The 19687-nt window shown below is 31.4% G+C and overlaps 3 protein-coding genes across 3 annotated transcripts; 1 reads left to right on the forward strand and 2 right to left on the reverse strand.

Annotated features, from left to right (window-relative positions):
* Positions 1-276: 276 nt before the first annotated feature.
* On the reverse strand, positions 277-3934 carry HELRODRAFT_168227 (hypothetical protein; the record flags this gene model as incomplete). Its single annotated transcript, XM_009014111.1, has 4 exons — positions 277-391; positions 575-675; positions 2551-3177; positions 3299-3934. 4 exons carry the CDS (start codon positions 3932-3934, stop codon positions 277-279), a joined length of 1479 nt encoding a protein of 492 aa, XP_009012359.1.
* A 3220-nt stretch (positions 3935-7154) lies between these two features.
* On the forward strand, positions 7155-15720 carry HELRODRAFT_156427 (hypothetical protein; the record flags this gene model as incomplete). The annotated part of the gene is made up of 21 exons (XM_009014112.1): positions 7155-7185; positions 7420-7517; positions 7612-7813; positions 7935-8060; positions 8313-8371; position 8587; positions 8705-8812; positions 9212-9216; positions 9300-9382; positions 9512-9675; positions 10325-10326; positions 10431-10550; positions 10742-10819; positions 10904-11034; positions 11668-11818; positions 13905-14072; positions 14146-14367; positions 14601-14867; positions 14946-15046; positions 15447-15507; positions 15586-15720. The coding sequence occupies 21 exons, from the start codon at positions 7155-7157 to the stop codon at positions 15718-15720; spliced, it is 2313 nt and encodes a 770-aa protein (XP_009012360.1).
* A 346-nt stretch (positions 15721-16066) lies between these two features.
* HELRODRAFT_168229 (hypothetical protein) lies at positions 16067-19272 on the reverse strand (the record flags this gene model as incomplete). The annotated part of the gene is made up of 9 exons (XM_009014113.1): positions 16067-16300; positions 16448-16558; positions 16838-16909; positions 16975-17106; positions 17206-17328; positions 17436-17605; positions 17987-18083; positions 18374-18481; positions 19153-19272. 9 exons carry the CDS (start codon positions 19270-19272, stop codon positions 16067-16069), a joined length of 1167 nt encoding a protein of 388 aa, XP_009012361.1.
* Positions 19273-19687: the final 415 nt, after the last annotated feature.

The raw sequence follows: 19687 nt of genomic DNA on the forward strand, positions 1-19687 counted from the left end.
TATATATACATACACACACACACACAAAAACACATATATACAGCATTTAATTCCAATAGAACACAACACGAGATTCCTATAATACAGTGTAAAAAGACAAGTTGAACAATATATGGAAAGCATAATTGTGTTAAATGTTTGAAATATTATATAATTTATAATATATCAAAGAGTAAAAGAAAAATGTATCTCGAAAAAGAAAGAAATGACAGGTTTTGCATAATATGGAGACCATAATCAGAAAAATACAAACAATAAACATGGATAGTTATTAAGTTATTTAATCTGCAAAAAATTTCTAAGGTCAACAGTAAGTAGTTTCGTTTTAAAAATGGCATATGAAGGTGAGGAAACTACTTCCTCAGGCAGTGCATTCCAAATTTTAACTATCCTGTTGCAAAAAAAGTATTTTGTTGTGTTGTTATTAGAATTGGATTCGTGCAGTCTACGGTGATGACCTCGAGTTGATAGATATGACGACGGGGTAAATTGATCAATCAGATCGGAGTTGATGATGTTGTTCAATATTTTGAATAAAAAACACAGGTCGAAAATCAATCTACGATGTTCTAACGTTTGCAAGCCAACTGAGTTTAAACGTGATAGGTATGGAAGATGGCGAATTGAGGGGATGGCTTTAGTAAATCTTCTCTGAACACTTTCGATCTTCATCAGCTGATATCGATAATGAGGATTCCAGACAGGAGAACAATATTCCAACAAGGGACGAGCATAGGTACAATAAGCTTTAATTAGTAGGTTTTTGTCTCTTGATGTAAAACATTTAATTAAAAGCCGAGCTCGTGTTGATGCCTTGTGCGTGATGTCATTGATATGCCGATTGAAGTTAAGTTGTTTGTCAATTATTACGCCAAGATCTTTAAAACACTCATTAGGTGTTAAAACATGGTGATCAATCGTGTATTGATTTGTAACTGTAGTATTTCTTGATGGAATGAAGGAACAAGTTGAGCATTTGTTAGGGGACAGTGGCAGTTGCCATTTGTTACTCCATGATACGATATTGTTGATTGACCGTTGAAGTTGAATAGAGTTAGATGATCGGGCGTATAATTTGATGTCGTCCGCAAAAAGCAGCATAGAAACAGGGCATGATGAAATGCAGTCATCTATATCGTTGACGAATATGAGAAAAAGAGTTGGCCCAAGGACACTTCCTTGGGGAACACCACTGGTTACAGCTGTAGAACTAGATGATTTGTTAAGAATTTGAACAAATTGAGATCGCTCATGTAAAAAATCAGTCAACCAGCTACATAATTTGCCAGTTACACCGCAAGCCTGTAATTTGCAAATCAACTTGGCATGTGAAACTGAGTCGAATGCTTTTTGAAAATCGAGATAAACTGAATCGCAACTTTCTTTTGTTTGACGGATCGACAAAGAATCACTAACAAATTTGATGATGTTAGAGGAAGTTGATCTGGCAGGCAAAAATCCATGTTGAAAGAAAGATATTAAATTATTGTCTAACAAATAATTCCGGAGACTGCCGTTAATAATTTTTTCCATGACTCTACAACACGAACATGTTAGCGATATAGGTCTGTAGTTGCTAGGGTAATTAGTTGGTCCTTTTTTGTGAATAGGAGTAACGATAGCAGTCTTCCATATAGTGGGTAGAAGCCCATTCTTAAAGGATGTATCAAAAATATGACACAGAGTAACAGCTAAACTTGAAGCACACCTTTTGAGAAGGATATTGGGAATATTATCAGGACCAGATGAGTGTGAATTTTTCAAACTGCGTAGAGCTAGATAAACTGAATGAGGAGTAAAACAGATGTCGTCAATTGTTTTTGTAGTACGGGAAGGTAGAGTACTAGGTATTCCGTCATCAATTGTGAATACTGACGCAAAATAACTATTGAAGGTGTTTGCCATAACTATCGGGTCACTGGATGTATTGTTATTATCAATTTTTAAGCTGGAAACTTGAGGTTTGGAAAATAATCTGTTATTAATATATTGATAAAAACTTCTAACATTTCCTTTCGACAATAGGTTGTTTTCTCTAGTCATGCGATAAATATTTGCTAAATTGGAACATTTTTTAGACGTAGATAGGTAGAGATCTCTGTCCTCTGAATTTGAACTTCGTTTCCATTTTTTCCAAAAATGGAGTTTGACTTGGTAGGATTGACGAAGTGGCTTGGGTACTGAACGCTTGGGCGGTAAACTATTCCGACCAATCAAAGGAACAAAGGTTGAAATGGCATGGTTGATTATTTGTTCGAATATATTCCGACAGGCATTAACATCAAAACAATATTGAAAATGGCAATCCCAATCTATTGTTGACAAATAATCATTCAGGACAGTGTAGTTTGCTCTGTTGAAATCGTAAAAAAATGTTCTGTTGTGGGGATTGTTGTTGGTCGAATTGTTGCTAAAACAGTTGATTGTAAAATTAACACAGCAATGATCACTTGAAGCAAATGGGCAGGAAACTTCCAGTTCGGCTAGTAAGCTGGCATCGTCAGAAAGAACCAGGTCCAAAATGTTCTGACCTCGTGTAGGTTGGTCCACCAGTTGATGCAGGCCAAGATCGTTAAAAAGTTCAATGAAACAATTATAAATTGCGTTATCTGGCGATGAATAGTTATTCCAATCAATAAGCGGTAGGTTGAAATCGCCCAGTAGGCAGTTAACATTACCGTTGCATAGCATTGTGATGCATTGTGTGCTATCAATGGCATAGTCGACAGCCAAATTGTCAAATCCACCACTGCGGTAGTAGGAGATGAAACGATATGTTGTCGATGAAGAAAAAACATCAATTGAGATTATTTCGATGTGAGAGTATTTTGTTGGTGTTTTCACGACCTTGTAATGAACCGAGCTTTTAATGACAAAAGCCACTCCACCACCACGTGTTCCACGGTCTTTTCTAACAAAACAAAAACCAGGAGGTAGTATTAACTCATCACGATCTTCTGGTGAAAGCCATGTTTCAATAACAGAAAAAATGTCAGGGTCGTATTCTGACAAAAATAAATTAAGGTCATTCTTTTTATTCTGCAAACTTCTAACATTTGCTAGAGACATACGAAGTGTCCGGTTCATATTACGTGGAACGAAAGGGCTGCACGCCGCTGGATATCTGATTTGGTCTTGCAAGACGTCGTTCCTGGCGTTTAAGAAAGGCCTGCTCGGCTTGTCGTTTTGAAAGGTCATGGTTGATGAAGATATGTTTGGTGTTCGGCGATGAACGCAATAGTTTTGATGATGATATCAAGTCATCAACTGTTTGAGGACTTGATAGAGTTACACAGACCTTTTTGTTGTTGATTCGACGTGTTTTGACAATCTGCGGTTTAAGTGTCAGATAATTCTCGCATATGGTAGAAACAGCGTCTTCATCGTTGATTCCGGGCTGCATATCCATGCCAGAGATAATGACATTGCTGGCTCGTCGTTCCTCGTCTTTACGCTCCTGATCAACCGCCCATAGGGCCCTGGTCATTGATTCAATCAAGGGAGTTTCATTCATTTTTAAGACCTGTTTTTGGCACTCTGAAACACTGGTACTCAGAGCAGCCACTGTTGTAAGAAGTTGGCCCATTGACTCAGTTACGGCCTCCGACATACTTTTGACTGCTTGCTCGAAACTGTTGCCGAGAGCCTCCATACGAATGACAGTTGATTCGAAAAGTTTACTCAATATATTTTCTGAATGAGCCAATGATTTTCTCACATTTTCATTTGACTTTTCAATTAATTTTGTAACATTTGAGTCGAATTTGTCAAACAGTTTTTCCAGGTTGTTGTTGGACAGAATAATTATTTTTTCAAGACTTTCATTTGATCTGTCCATTAACTTGTCAATTAGTTTCATCACATTATCATTGGATTTTTCTAAAACTTTAGAGATCATATTATCAAATGACTCCGCAGAATGAGATTTAGCCATGACGATAATATTTAAGTTTTTAATATTTAGTTCAACAAAAATCAGAAAAAAACTTATGTAATTTATACACATATAAATGAGATAATAATTATTATATTAATATATATTTAATATAATTATATTAATATAATACCGTTATATTGCATATCCTTAGTTGTCAATTGCCTCAAATATCATTGTCAATAAAATTGTTTATTGATTTATTATCTTTATTTAGTTATTATTTGTCTATGCATAGCTTATAAAGATACGAATTTGATCTAGCATGGCCGACATGGATATCGAAGGCGACGGCGACGATCGCAGTCATAATCTTGATTGCACGGAATCAAATGATATACGTGAAAAAATGCAAGAAAATTTCACTGACACCGTTGATGTAAAACAAAATTCTGAAATTTTAGAAATAGGTTCCGAAGTTCGGAAAGTTGATGTCACTAACGGCAATAACGCTAATGCTAATCTTTACAATCCAGAAGACGAGGAAGCTATGAACGAGGAACCCGCGCTTAATAACAATTCCCACTTCCATCATGAAGGGGAAGAGGGTTGTCATGAAAATGTAAATGATAAAATTAATCTTGATGAAAAGCTGGAAAAAACAAATGAAGAGCATTTGGATGGTGATGAAGAGCATGATGCATCCAATTTGGATTTGGATGATGAATCCCATTTGATGCATGCTTCAGATCAGAGATTTCCATTTGAAAAAGTACCTCTTTTGAGATCTCAAAGACCAAGGTTAATAAAATTGTTGCTGTTTCTTTTTATTTTATTATGTTTTGTCCTACTCCAGAACTGGGTCTCTAGACTCTAAACAAAGATTGATTGATTTTGTTTATAAATTAATTTCAAATTTTATTTTTTGTCCAAACTCTAAAGTCAATGAACATTCTCTAACCCTGACACTAAACAACCCATAATTAATGGGGAATATCAGTATAAACTTTAAATTATTTTTTGTTTCTTAAAAACATTTAATTTATTATTCATTTTATTTTTTGACATGAGCTTACAAAACTGAATGTTCGTTTACTTTTTTTCTGATGATATGCACCAGTACTGCATATCAACACCTTTTTAAACATGGAGAAAATATTATCACTTTTAACAATTTAAGTGTTTAATAATTGTTTCAGACAATTAACATCTTTCGCAGTTGTGATTTAGTTTGCATAGAGGTTCAAATGGTAGTTAAAAGTTATGTAATTTAACACTATTAAAATGCCTCAGTATTTGTATTAAAAGTCAGTAAAGCTCATTGTTTTAACCGAAAAAAGTTGTGTTTTTGATGAAATATTAAAACATAAAAATATTTTTCAAAAATTCCCTTGGTCAACGTTTAAAAATTGTTTAGAATTTAGGCGCTCTGCCTGCTAAAGTTGTCTAGATTCACCACTGAGTACAGGCACCTATTTTTTTCAACTAAAAAAGCACTGCTCACGTGTATTATTAGATTTATTAAGTACCCTATTAAATCATACAAATGCAAATTATTATCAATCAATCAACAATCAGAAACAGTTTAGTTAATAATTTAATTTTTGAAATAATAATTGGGTCATAACTATTTGTTAGGCCACTATACATTCAATTATTGGATCGAAAAATTTTAAATAAGATATATATATATATATATATATATATATATATATATATTTCGGAACGAGGTTTTCTTTAATACAAACATCATTGAAGATATATGCCCATTTTGCATTAATGACTTTCTTTAATGAACACTCAACAAGTCTGAATTTATTAAACTCGTATTTATTTAAAACAATAGACATGGTAAGGCTAACAGCGCTGTTTCGGGAAGTCCATCTTCAGAGCCTATGAAAATAAGAATAGCATGAAATATTTTTATAAAATTAGAATGCATATTAAATGTGTAATAAAATTATTAAGAAAATAACGAGAAACCTTTGTTAGTGAAAACAATGCAAAACATGTACAAATTAAATTTATGGTTAAAAATATAAATGTATATAAAAAGTTAGTAAAATAGTATTAAATTAAATATTAAAACAAATAAATTAATACTGAAATTTAGTTCAGTGAAATTTGTTAAAATCGGATGATGTAAATAAAACGTAAATAAGTTAGTTGAATGTGAAAAGAAGACATGTGTGGAAAGAATATGGAAAATTGTCAAAATTAATTATTAAGTTTATAATGATATATAAGAAATTTTAATAAACGAATCCGTAAATGAAACAACTAAATTAGATTAAAATGGAATATAGACTATTTATGAAAAAATATAATGGATTAAGATAAAATAAATGAAATAAAATGAAAAAATAAAATAAAATAAAAATAAAACAAAAATAAAACAAAATAAAACAAGTAATTGTAATGTATCACAGCTAATATGGATAAATAAATACGAGTTTAATAAATTCAGACTTGTTGAGTGTTCATTAAAGAAAGTCATTAATGCAAAATGGGCATATATCTTCAATGATGTTTGTATATATATATATGTATATTTGTATTAAAAAGAATATGTACACATATTTTTCATTAAATCAAAGAGTGGTCGTAATTATTACAGTCTTGATCATTTTGGTTTAGTGTAAAATGGCTCATCTTTTTCAAAATGATTACTTATTTTTTCTTTTTGACTGTCTTCATTACAATATTTGTTATTTATTACTTTGAATTATTACTTTTTTCGTAGAATGATAAAGATAATTTATTTTAAAAAGATAATAATGTGGTTTATGGAAAAGTAAACCTCTAGCCAAATTCTTTTACGAAAACACAACACAAATTAAAACAGATCCAGTCCAATTCTGGATTGTGAACTCTCTTTTATCTACATATTTTTTCTAATGAACTGTAACAACTTTGCACAAATGTATATGTAAATTTTGTTAACTCATGTAAATATAAACATTTATATATATAATTTTTTATATGATTGTTTTATATTTTTTATCAACTTATTTTATTATTTAACATATTTTTTAGAGGTTTCAATGGCCCAGCTTATAACATGAATTCTGGTGGTCCCATGATGGGTCCTGGGTTTCATGGACCCAATTCAGGAATGCGAGGAATGCCTATGATGAGAGGTCCTCCGAATATGCCTTTAATGAGAGGCCCTCCGAATATGCCTCCACGAAATATGGGTCCTCCTTTCAACCATCCACCATCCTTTGACAATAACTTTGGTCATCCAAACAGTCGTTTTGGTTCAATGGGAAGAGGATCTATGGGTGGACCCCCGAGAGGACCACTTATGGGTATGCAAAATATGGGTCGACCGGGATCATTCAATCACATGGGTGGTCCAAACAATGTCAATCTAATGGATTCTATGAGACCCCCAATGGGAATGGCTCATAATCAGTTGATGGTTAGATAGGATATTTATTTTAAGAGTATTTTTTTCATTTATTTTTATTAATTATTAAAATTTCAGAGAGGCCCCATGGCACCAAATATGGCTCCTCACAACTTTGGCATGCCGCCGCCAGTTTATCCGGGTAATTCAAATATGGGTAATTTTCCACTTAACAATCTTGTTGATCCTAACCAAGAATTGTGGGTTGAAACAAAAGCCGCTAATGGAAAGGTTTGTTTTTTGTTTAGTTTGTTTTTCATTGTTCATGGCGATAATTTGTATTGAAATTCAAGTTTCTTAAGTATCAATTGCAAATTTGTTTTAGTCGTACTTCTACAATGCCAAAACGAGGGAAACATCATGGTCTAAGCCTGAAAATGTTAAGATAGTTTCACAAGCAGAATTTGAATCAATGGCTATGAGCCAACAACAAGCTCCACAACAGTCAGCTAATGTTGGTTTAGGCTCATCAGTTTCTCAGCCTTCATCAGCTCAGTTTGGTGCTGCTCAAGTGGCTATTGCTCAAGGTTTTTTCATTTTCTTTACTTCTGTTGCATCAAAATCATGACAAATTTTTATATTTGAATGTAAAGATGAAGGTGTTTGAATACTTCAAAATATTGGCTATAAGTTTTTTAATTTTACCAGCAAATCAGAGCAACAGTCCAGCTGTGAATGCTAGTATTGCATCCAGTGAAAAAGATATTACCTCTTTTCAGCAGAGCAGTAATCCTTTAAACATGTTAAGTTTTATGCAGAACATGATGAGGCCCGGTATGTTTTTGTATTTTTACATTTGATATAAATATTTGTATTTCAATTTTTATAAAATTTTATAAAAATAATTTGATTTTTGTATATGTGACATATTCTGTTTTACATGGCTATTGTATGGATTTTCATGAAACATTTTTTATAACTTGATAATCATAGTTTAAAATTGTAATTTCAATTCCATCAGTTTTTGGTTATTTATTCTTAAAAAATTTAATTGTATTTTTCGTTAAATTTATTTTATATTACCAGGTTTTCCATTCGCACCTCCATTCTTCCCTCCTGGTGTCATACCTCCTTCTGTTGTTCAGGTAATTTGCATCATTATTTCCATTTATTTTTGTTTTCAATTTGTTCTTGGTTTTAATTTGGTATTAATAATATTCTATACATAAGAACTCTAGTGAATAGTAATGCGCAAAAATTGATTTTTGAAGCCTGTTTGGCATTAACGTCCATTCAAATGGTTTGCAGTTTTCAAGGAGCATTAAAACATCATTCGTTCAAAAAAGCATGGCACAATTAGTGTTTTTGTAAGTAACAATAGAAATACAGGTGCTCCAGAAACTTGCAATACAATGTAAATTTGAAGATTCTGATGCTTTACATAATTTGATTACACAATTAGGTTAAGCCTCCTGAAGTTGCTGAATGGTCAGAACACAAAACTCCTGAAGGTAAGCAATATTATTATAACAGTCGAACAGCAGAATCTGTCTGGGAGAAGCCGAAAGTTTTGCTTGATTATGAAGGTATTCTTTTTTTGTTTATAATATTTTTTGGACACAAAATTAGCTAATTTCTTTTTGCCAAACATAAATTTTTTATTCAAAAATTTTGTAGCTTCCAATCAAGTGAACAAAAATGTGCCCGTGGCTGCATCCCAAATTGTGACGGCATCTTCCATTCCAACCTCAATAGCCATCAATTTTGCAGAGATAATGAGCAAATTACAGTCATTCACAGAAGCAAACAAGACTAACATCGCAAGTAGTACAACCGCTGCTGCTGTTACATCTGAACCACCCACAGCCGCCACCCCTGCAGTTGTGGCTGATAATTCTGAACAAACAAAGAAGGATGAATCTCCAGTTAAAATGGATACAACGGAATCTGATGAAAAAGTTGCTAAAGAAGAAACTCAAACTAAGGTAAGGTATTCCTTTTTTTATTCTTACTAGAATCTTTCTTAAACATAGTCATTTTATTCAATTGATTCATGTGAAAATAATTCTTCAGAAAGATGATGGCATGACTGAAGAACAGAAAGCAGCTGAAAAGTCAAAACCTGTTTCAAGTACACCAATTTCTGGAACACCATGGTAATATTTTATTATACAAATCTTGAATTTTTTTGTTTGTCTAAATTAATTTTTTTTAATTAAATTTCCTTGATGATGTTCATATTTGAATTGTTTTGGTAAATCCAAATGTAAACCTGTCATTCAAAGGTGTGTCGTCTGGACTGGCGACAATCGAGTCTTCTTTTACAATCCGAGTCAGAGAGTTTCATTGTGGGAGAGACCAGCAGAGTTGAACAACCGACCGGATGTCGATAAATTGGTTCAAAGTCCGCCTGATATTTCTGGTAATAGTAATAATATTGCAACATCTGGTTAGTTTCATATTCCAGTTGTAAACTTTTTTATTGTTCAAATTTTGCCATATATTTAAAAAAAGTAATTGCTATATTTTATCACTTTATTAATATTTCATAAATTAACCACAAATATGCATTGGGAAAAAGCCTTACAATCTTGAGTTGATGGTTCCCTTTATGCTGAAACAACGTTAAAACAATAACATGAAACCATTCCCTTCACCACTAGTCCTTTTTATAAATTTCAATTTTGTTTCATTTACATTCATCATTCATTCACTATTTGGCCTCTATATCGTCTGCTCAATCTTTCATGTATTTGCTTACGGTTGTACTTTTATTTGGATTTAGTGTTATTTGGTTTTACCATGTTCTCATTGCTTTCTGAAATTGCCATGACTGGAGCGCCTCATCCATGTTTTCCAAGCGTTTGATAAAAATTTGGTATCAACGGGAGGAATTGATTCAGTATTCTTCAGCTTTCTTAACGGACAATGCACTTTTATATCACTTTAATTTTTTTGCAACAGCCCTATTCATTTAATTTAAATATTGTTAACGTTAATTAACTTTTAAAATTCAGGTAAGAAAAAAGTTTTGGATCTAACAGAAGATGAACCAGAGAGTAAAAAAGCAAAGTAATATAATTTGTCAGATTAATTAGGCGTTGCTATTTTTTTTTAATTCAATTATATTTTTAATGATATTTGCATGGAAAATTCAACAGGATGGATTCTGATGATGTTATAATAGTGAGTGTTGATACAAAGAAGATTGGAGCAAGCAAGGAATCAGCAATTGAAGCTGAGGTTAAAGCTGCAAAAGAGAGAGCCATAATTCCAATAGAAATAAGAATGACACAATTTAGAGAACTACTAACTGAAAAAGCTGTTAGATCAATATTGAAATTTTCAAGTTCATTAAATTTTGTCTGTAATTACAAAGATTGTGACATACATTTGTTGACATTGATGTAATTGCTTGTTTCTTTTTGTGTTTGTTTTATATCCACTAAACTACTAGTTAGTTTTTATTGTTGAGTTTTTGAAATCTTATAATAGTTGTGTGTGTTTTTTCATAGGTGTCAGCTTTCTCAACCTGGGAAAAAGAACTTCACAAAATTGTATTTGATCCTCGTTATTTACTGCTGGCCTCAAAGGTTGCTATCATTAATTTTTTAAATTTTTTTATTTTATAAAAATCAGGGTTATGATAGCAATATAAAAATAACGTAATTCAACAGGAAAGAAAGCAAGTCTTTGAACAATATGTAAAAGAGAGAGCTGAAGAAGAGAGGAAGGAAAAGAGAAACAAGTTGAAGGAGAAGAAGGAATTGTTCAAACAGCTAATGGAGGAGGCAAAGCTAACCAGCAAGTCAGATTATATTTTGTCTTTAATGTATTCTCAAAATTCATTGATATCAGATTAATTGTTGTTCAAAAAGTCAAAAACAATTTTTAATTTATAGTCAGTGGCTTGAGATAAAATAAGACATAAAGCTTTTTGCTATTTATTCATCTGTACATGAATTTTCTAGTACAGTAAAAGCTAAATAAACATTAATTCTGCTCCACACATGCATTCAGAATACTCAACGTTGAAACATTGTGCACTAGACATTGTAATGCACACTTCAGGTAATGTAATTATAAACAAGCTTTCTTTAGAACGTTTAAAAAGTCACACAAGGAAATAGAGCACATCTTGCTGACTATTTTAGTTTGTTATCCAAATATCTGAATAAACAGATTTTGTTATTTTTTTTCATCTCATTGAACAAATTTATTTAGGCTTGTTTAGTAAGATTTGATTCTTGTTCTTAACAAGAGGCTGGTTTTGTTAAACAGTGGTCTACTGTAACAAAGTAGCAAGAATTGACTACATTTTTGTTTATTGTCTACTGTTTATTGGTCCATGAAGCAAAAGAATACCTATGTTAAACACAGCTTAAGAACGTCACTTAATGTTTATGTGAAGTTATTAATAGAAAAAAGTATTTTTTTTCAGATCATCATTCAGTGACTTTTCAACCAAGTACGGTAGAGACGAACGTTTCAAAAATGTTGATAAGACAAGGGAACGAGAATCATTGTTTGCTGACTTCTTGGTTGAACTACGCCATAGAGAGAAGGAAGAGTCAAAACTACAAAAGGAAAAGGTACGTCCTCTTGTCTTTATAATCTCTTAATTTTTTTTAATTATATATCTTTATGTAGTACACAAAGTGTGGCAAAAGTTTGATTTTTGTTAAATTTTGTATCCGTCGGAATATTTATGATCTGCCATGATCCTTACAATAAAATGGGTCATTTGATCGAGGTTTTCATCAAACATATTACTATGTAGTCATTTGTGATTACTCAATTGAAATTCTTGGTGACTGACTCAGAAGGAAATGCACCCTTCACTGATAGGCTGGCTACCAATTATTAAATGTCTACCTATCAAATCTTTCAAATGGATGAAATGTTGTAACTGATAAAAAATCTTATATTCACCTACTTGACCACCCACAAAACAATTAAAATTTCCTTTTTTAATAGAAATTTAGTAGCAATTATTCAATGAGAGGAAGTTTTGTAGCACTGATAATTTCTGAAACTTCTACAAGATATTTTCTATAAGCTTCTTAAATAAACACTCCTCTATTTTGTGATCATTTTTATTTCAACACATTTTTTTTATAGCTTTTATTATATAGAAATTTATGCAAATAAATATGTAAATATATAAATAAATATAAATATGGTGTGTAAAAAATGTATGTTTACACTCAAAATTCTTCTGTCATAAACTAACTTGTTAAAACACTCATTGCATAACTATTAAGCATTTAATGGTTTTGTAGTTTTACACAAGTGTTTGTATATACATTTATTTATTTTATATACGTTTGTGCCTATGCATGGGTTTATATATATTTTAACATACATAAACATGACTGTTGTGCTGTATTTTAATATAGAGATACATCCTCAGTGCTTCATTGTACTGTTGCACATGATATCCAATTAAAGGACAAAACAGGTTATGGGATCAATGAATGATGCATCACTAAGGTGCAGAGTGCAGTGTGGCACCGTTCCAGAAGTTCATTCATTGAAATATGTGTTTATAATTAAATTAACATCCACTAACCTACATTTTCTTCATTAAAGGAATGTTATGGGTTGGGATGTTTCTCTGATTGTTGGATAGATTGAGTGTTTTTATATAGTTTATCGTGTGATGACCAGGCTGATGATAAGGATGATGATGCAATGATTCATATTTGTTCACGTATGTATGTTATATATATATATATTTATATACACATGTATATGTATATTTAATTTTTTTAAACACATACAAAAGTTTTTATTTTTCTTAAAATAAAGTTAATAATTTTTTAACGAATTTTCAACTTAATTGATTTGCAACCAACACACAATACACCACCGATGAACTGTTATAGTTCATAGTGACTGATGAGCTGCTGATGAAGGTAATTGATGTATGTATCCATCTAGGCTTCGACCTGCCCCTCTGCCGTCAGCGAGATGTCTTCATGTGTTGTTGTTGACGTTTATTTTCTATCATATCAGATATTAGTGTAAGAAATGATGTACCTTCTTTCTAATTTACCTAGCTCGTTTCATTTTCTGACTTTGTGTGACGTTTCATTGTGTGTTGTTTCGTCTCTGTTTTATTGTTTTATTCTTGTTGGATGATACTCACTCTCAAGCATTACCCACTTTTCTGTTCATATGTTTCTTCTTATATATATATATATATATTAATATATTATTATTTTTTTATTAAATCTCTGTTATGTATGTAGTTTGTGTTCGTGGTTGTGATTGATTTTTTTTGTACACTTTTGAAAATTTGTTATATATTATGACATTTGTTAAACAAATTTGAAAACTGTCAGCTTGCTTTTTTTTACCCTAATACAAATTTATATTTTTTGCAAAATCGCAGCAACAGTTTTTTATTTGTTTTTCAAAAATTGAATGTTGTGAACTGAAATCATTTATCATATGCTTATATATTTACATAGAAACTATATTTAATTATAAATTATATTAAATAAAAGTGTTTAAATTATTTTAGATAAATTTAAAATACAGATGAACTTTTAAAATTTGTGGCTATTGAATTTACATTGTGAGTGAAATTAATGATTGTGATTAATGTTAAATAATGTTTATGTTTTCCTACTTTACAAAATGTTAATTTAATTTTTTTTGTTGAAACTCTAGGTGAAGTCGAATTTCTTTGACCTGCTGAAGCAGACAAGCAGCATTGACAAACATTCAAGATGGGCAGATATTAAGAAGAAGTTGGAATCTGATTCTCGTTACAAGGCTGTCGATAGCAGTTCGAGAAGAGAGGATTGGTTTAAGGATTACCTGAAAACATTTGGAAAGGTTGATGATTAAAATTTTTTTTTTTTTGAGATAAATTCTGGTATTGTTTCTAAACAGTGTGCTTAATTTGCAGGAATCCTCCGACAAACATGAGAGCAATGAGAAAGATGACAAAGAGAAGAAGCCTAAAGACAAACAAACAGAAAAGCAAGCACGTATTGAAGCTAGCTTGAAAGAAAGAGAGAAAGAAGTGCAGCAGTCGTTGGCAACTTCAATGAGAGAAAGGGATAAAGAACGGGATCAACATAAAAAAGATGAAGCAATCCAGAATTTTAAAGTCCTTCTTGTTGATTTAGTAAGTGGATTTTGTGAAATTACCATGGTGATATTTCATGTGTTGTTGCAGTTCATTTTATATATTCTGTTTATGTCTTTTTCCACAACTATTTTTCTACTTTTAAAAAGTTAATGTATACTTTGGCTATCAATTCATCATAAACTTCTATTTTGTTAATATTATTTATTCTCAAGTTTCTTAACTTGTCATATCATTATTGAGGAATAATTCTGTTTTTTTACCTAATGCAGATTAAATCCGTTGAATTGGATTACTCAGAAAGCAAGAAGCTGCTTCGCAAAGATTCGAGGTATGATCCTCTGTCTGGATCGCTAGACAAAGAAGTGAGGCAGAAGATGTTTGATGAGCACATGGAGGCATTAAAAAAGAAGAATAGAGAGATGTTTAGACGCCTGCTTGATGAAACTTCTGAAGTTACACTGACATCTAAGTGGAAAGAAATAAAAAAGTTGGTTAAAGATGATCCAAGATATAAAAAGTTCTCGTCGAGTGACAGGGTATTTATTTTTATTGTTTTTTTTTCATTTATCATTGTTAAGTGAATAAATCAATTCAATTGAATTATTTCAATGCAGAAAAGAGAGAGGGAGTTTGACGATTACATGCTAGAAAAGATGAACCAGGCAAAATCTGATTTGAGGGAACTACTGAAGGAGACTAAAACAATTACTTATAAGTAAGAATTGTTTTCAACTTTTACACATATTTTTTAAAAATATTGTTAACCATTTTATTTATAAAGGTCGATTTTTTCATTATTTTGATATCTCATGAATTTGTTTAAAATGATAATCAATATTTACAACTTTTTAGAGTTCAAAATGTTCACTATCATATAAAATTTCAAACAGAATTTTTTCAAATATTATTTGCCAAATTGTAGTCGTAACTGTTTTTTTGTCGATATTTTCTTCTGATAGATACAGTTGTCAAGTAAAATTGTTATATATGGTTATTTATCTACTCATTTCATGTGGGCTTCATGTATAGCTAAATCAAGCTAAGAAATTTTTTCAGATTTCTTTATTTCTGTGCGTTGAATTTAATAATTGTTAACCTTAAAATTTTTCTCTCAGATCCTTGAAACATGTTGAAGAATCAGAACAATCTTTGAAAGATATAGAAAATCTTCTTAAGGTTATACTTTTTTCTCTATTCTTTCACATATATTTTATTGTAATAGTCTGTTACGATGGTATGATTTCATTTTTACAGAAAGATAAGCGCTATCTAGTACTTGAGTGCATAGCTGATGAAAGGAAGAAGATCATTCTGTCTTACTTAACAGAACTTGATCACAAAGGACCTCCTCCTCCACCTACCGCCACCGAACCATCCAGACGTAAATAACCTTTATTCAGCTCTCTATCACCTTTTGGACTGTTTGGATAATGGTGCATTCTAACATTCAAATAACGACAGAAATGTTACTTTGTATCATTATTAAATTGATCAGTTAACGATGAAATTTTAATTAATTGCTTATATGACCTACTAGAAATTTTAAAACAATTTTGGCCAATAAAAATATCCTGGAGTTAGTAAATAAAAGTTATCGTACAAAATTATAAATAATATTAGCATTCCATTTGTAATTGTTAATTATTAATTAACATTAGTTATTATTAATTATAAAAAGTTAATTAATATGTATTATACATATTTGTGGTGCCAGTAAACTGCACAATTAAATTTATCAAGCGAGTAATTGGTTCTGTTGAAACATTGGCCAATCTTGTATACTATGGACATAGTCAAGCAACCTCTCATTGATAGCCTGTATTTTCAATTGGTGTGTTGGTGTTATTTCGATGTCTCGTACAATGTTATACTCTCCGTTGGAATTTATAGTTACTGGGAAATCTGCGTAGAGCCCTTTTGTAATTCCATAGGATCCGTCTGATTCGACTCCCATTCGTTTGATGTCGTTCTGTTTTAATTTGCATGCAATCAAAAAAATAGCTGTTTAAGTTACAGAATATATTGAAAATTTTTTAACATTGTATTAGTTGTTTTTTAACTTGAATTTATAATTTGTTTGTTAATGAAATGTTTAATTGAATGGATAAATGCTTACGTTTGGCAGACCGAACCACCAGCTATATACCTGCTCGCAAACGGCCCGCGACAAAACAATTAATGATGATTCAGTCCTACTTGCTAGTTTTTGAATTCTTTCCTTTACCAACTGTGTGTATACAAAACTTACATGTATTTTACTTTGTATACAAAAGTTATGAATTTGTTGTATGGAAGATCTAGATATGTAGAAATAGGTTATATGTTTATTGTGTGACTAAAAACTAGGTGTATATTGGTGTATGTTACTTGTCTAAAAACTAGGTACGTATTTACTAAGTTTATAAAAATTAAGTATTGATTGTGCGTTTAAAAATTAGGTGTGTATATCTTATATTAAAAAACTAGGCATAGATTGTACGTAAGTTTTTTGCTTAACAAATCTTACCTCGGGCAAATAGTTTTTAACCCAATGCTCGTTTGCTAACACTGTCGGCAAATGTTTCCACTCCGACCCTTCCTATGAATGTAGTTTAATCATTTATCGTACTAACTTCGTTGATGTGCCGCATGACATTTTTTCACCTTGAATGTAGATCTACTTAAGTCGTACGTGAACGTGTGAGGATCGTCTCCCCACATAATTAAATTTTTGATTCTATCTGGCTGGGCATCCATTTTTTTGGCCACCTTAAAAGATGAGCTATCATAAAATAGCTAAATACATTTTAATGCGTCTGTTTAGTTTAGTTTGAAATAACCTGCAAACTTATGAAAAAAGGTATCAATAAATTAAATGAATGGAAAATTTTTTACCTGGTACTTCGTTACATTTAAAGGAGTAAGGGATAATGATGCAATATTTTTTGGAGGCACCGCCTGACAATGTCTTCTCAATATCAACGCATTTATTAAAACTGGCTCAGAAATTACCAATATCTTGAAATTTTATTAACTATTGAAGTTAAATTGAAAACACTTTATTAATTAATAAGGGCAGAAGTTTTGGCCAAAGTTTTTTTTTATAATAATTCTAATATAATTACTTTGACATTAGAGCCAGTGTAGTTGAACGAATGACCATATTCCTTCATCATTCGGAATGTGTCTTGGTATTTTCCTAAAGATGAGCGCTCATCATTAGCAACGGAATCCAATAACAAAGCTATTTTAATGCCCGTAAAAGCTTCTTTTTCATCAGTTGTAACCAGAACATCTTGGCAAATAAATTATATAAAATTGTCGGTTTCTAAACCAAAAGTTACATTTTTTGAAAAGATGTGTTAATGTGCAATATGTAAGGTTGTAGGATGTATAGATGTATAAACACAACACAAGCTCAAAGAGACAAAACAAATTCACAGACAACTGCGTTGTTCTTAGTTGCATAAGTGGAAAAACAAAACCAAATAAGTGCGTTTATGACGCACTTCAGTTATTTTTTAATGACTTTGACAATGAGTTGTGCAACAACTTTGGTGTGTGATTGCTTAATTTTTATTTATTGAACTCCGGTTTTACTGCTCGTTTTTCACTTTAGGACAATACAACCCATCGCGGTTTTATTTATTTCTCAAAACTAAATACATGTACGTACCTGCTAGCAATGGAAGAAAACAATCTTTCAATTCATTAACCATTTCTTGCAGAATTATTGATGCTTTCTGGTCACCATAGCAAATTAATATGACATTCTAAGTATGATGATGTTAATTTCCAGTACCATTAACAATTTTATTCAATCATTCATATAAAATAATTTCTTTTCGTCAAACATATAAGTTGCATTTTAACATTTAAAAATTTCTTTATGCTTAAAAATAATAATTCAAAATGTTTAGCAGTTTACTACTACCTTTTCTCGAGCGGATTTTAAAATTAACTCATGAGATAAACGAATAAGAAACTTAAAAATGAATAACTCTTCACAAAATAAAACTATGCATATATATAAATTGTTTCAAATAATTGAAAAAGCAGGAACCTGCGTAGGACCTAACATTTGACCTTCAGCAATCGAATGAAGCAGAAATATATTTTTCTGATTTGATGCCGCCCCCGTTATTAGAATCTTGACGGCCGATTTTGAATCCTTGATTTGAAAAAACATCGAAGTGACTACACTTTAAAAGAAATAATTATTAATAATAACAATTATTCAAATATTCACAATTTAATATTTTCAGCATTCTAGATATTTTAAATTTTTAATGCGTGTTGTAAAATGTTCGCCCGGAAAGTATTGTCTTAATAACAAAGAAATTCAGGAAGCGTTTTCAAAACTTCAAGAGAGGCTGTCAGTAAGAAAAGGATAAGAAGTTTAGCAGAAATTATTTTTCATGTACTAGTCAGTAAATTTGTAAAAAAAAGGAAAAAAGAAAAGATCTTTATTTGAAAGACTATAAATAATCTCTCTCGCCAGTGGCATCATGGTTCCTTAAGGTAGTAAAGGTGATCATTTGTCAATTGACTGAAACAATTTATCTATGGAAAGTGAAATTAAAATATAATTATTTAGACTGCATTACATTTGCCTGTTGACTGAGTACCATGAAGATCCGCCTTCTCCACATTACTCGCTTTGTTGTATTCAAATGAAAATTTGCACGTAAAAGTTTATTATAATAATGAATTACAAAATGAATTTTACTGAATAATAAGCAATGAATGGATTAGAAAAGTCAAATAATATTACCAATTTTGAGCTTGAAAATTGAAAAAATAATTAAAATTTTGTGACAGCTCTTAAAATTAATGGCCTACCCCGTCGTCAGTGGCAGATACAAGAAAGTTTGTTTGAGCAAGAAATTTGTCACAAGTTTTTTGGATGTCTTTGACTCTTTCAGCACGCCAATCGTCTCCCTCGTACCTGTCATCACTCATTTTAAAAATTCCTGTCGCTAACCTTTCGCCTAAAACGTTGTCATAGATAGTGTAATCTCGTTCATTTGAAATTCCTCTTTTGAAATGTTTTGACTGAAACGACGTCAGCATAGTATATACAATTTATATAGAAAGGTTTATAACAATATGTCATCTATTGTCTGTGGGCAGGCAAGCTGTTGGAGCGAATTAATTGTTATCGGATTCTCGGGGTGTGGTTCACGTGATTTTCGGTAAGGAGACGGTGTCTGACTTGGGTGTCATTGTTGATTCCAAACTCCAGTTCAAAATTCATATACTAAATAAAGTGAAAAAAGCTTATTCTATGCTTAGGATAATAGCCAGAAATTTTAAGATCTTATCAGATAGTGCTTTCCTCTGCCTTTGAAAATCTCTGGTACGCTCACCGTTGGAG

The sequence above is a fragment of the Helobdella robusta genome (genome assembly GCF_000326865.2).
Source record: "Helobdella robusta unplaced genomic scaffold HELROscaffold_13, whole genome shotgun sequence".
Taxonomy (NCBI): Eukaryota; Metazoa; Annelida; class Clitellata; order Rhynchobdellida; family Glossiphoniidae; genus Helobdella; species Helobdella robusta.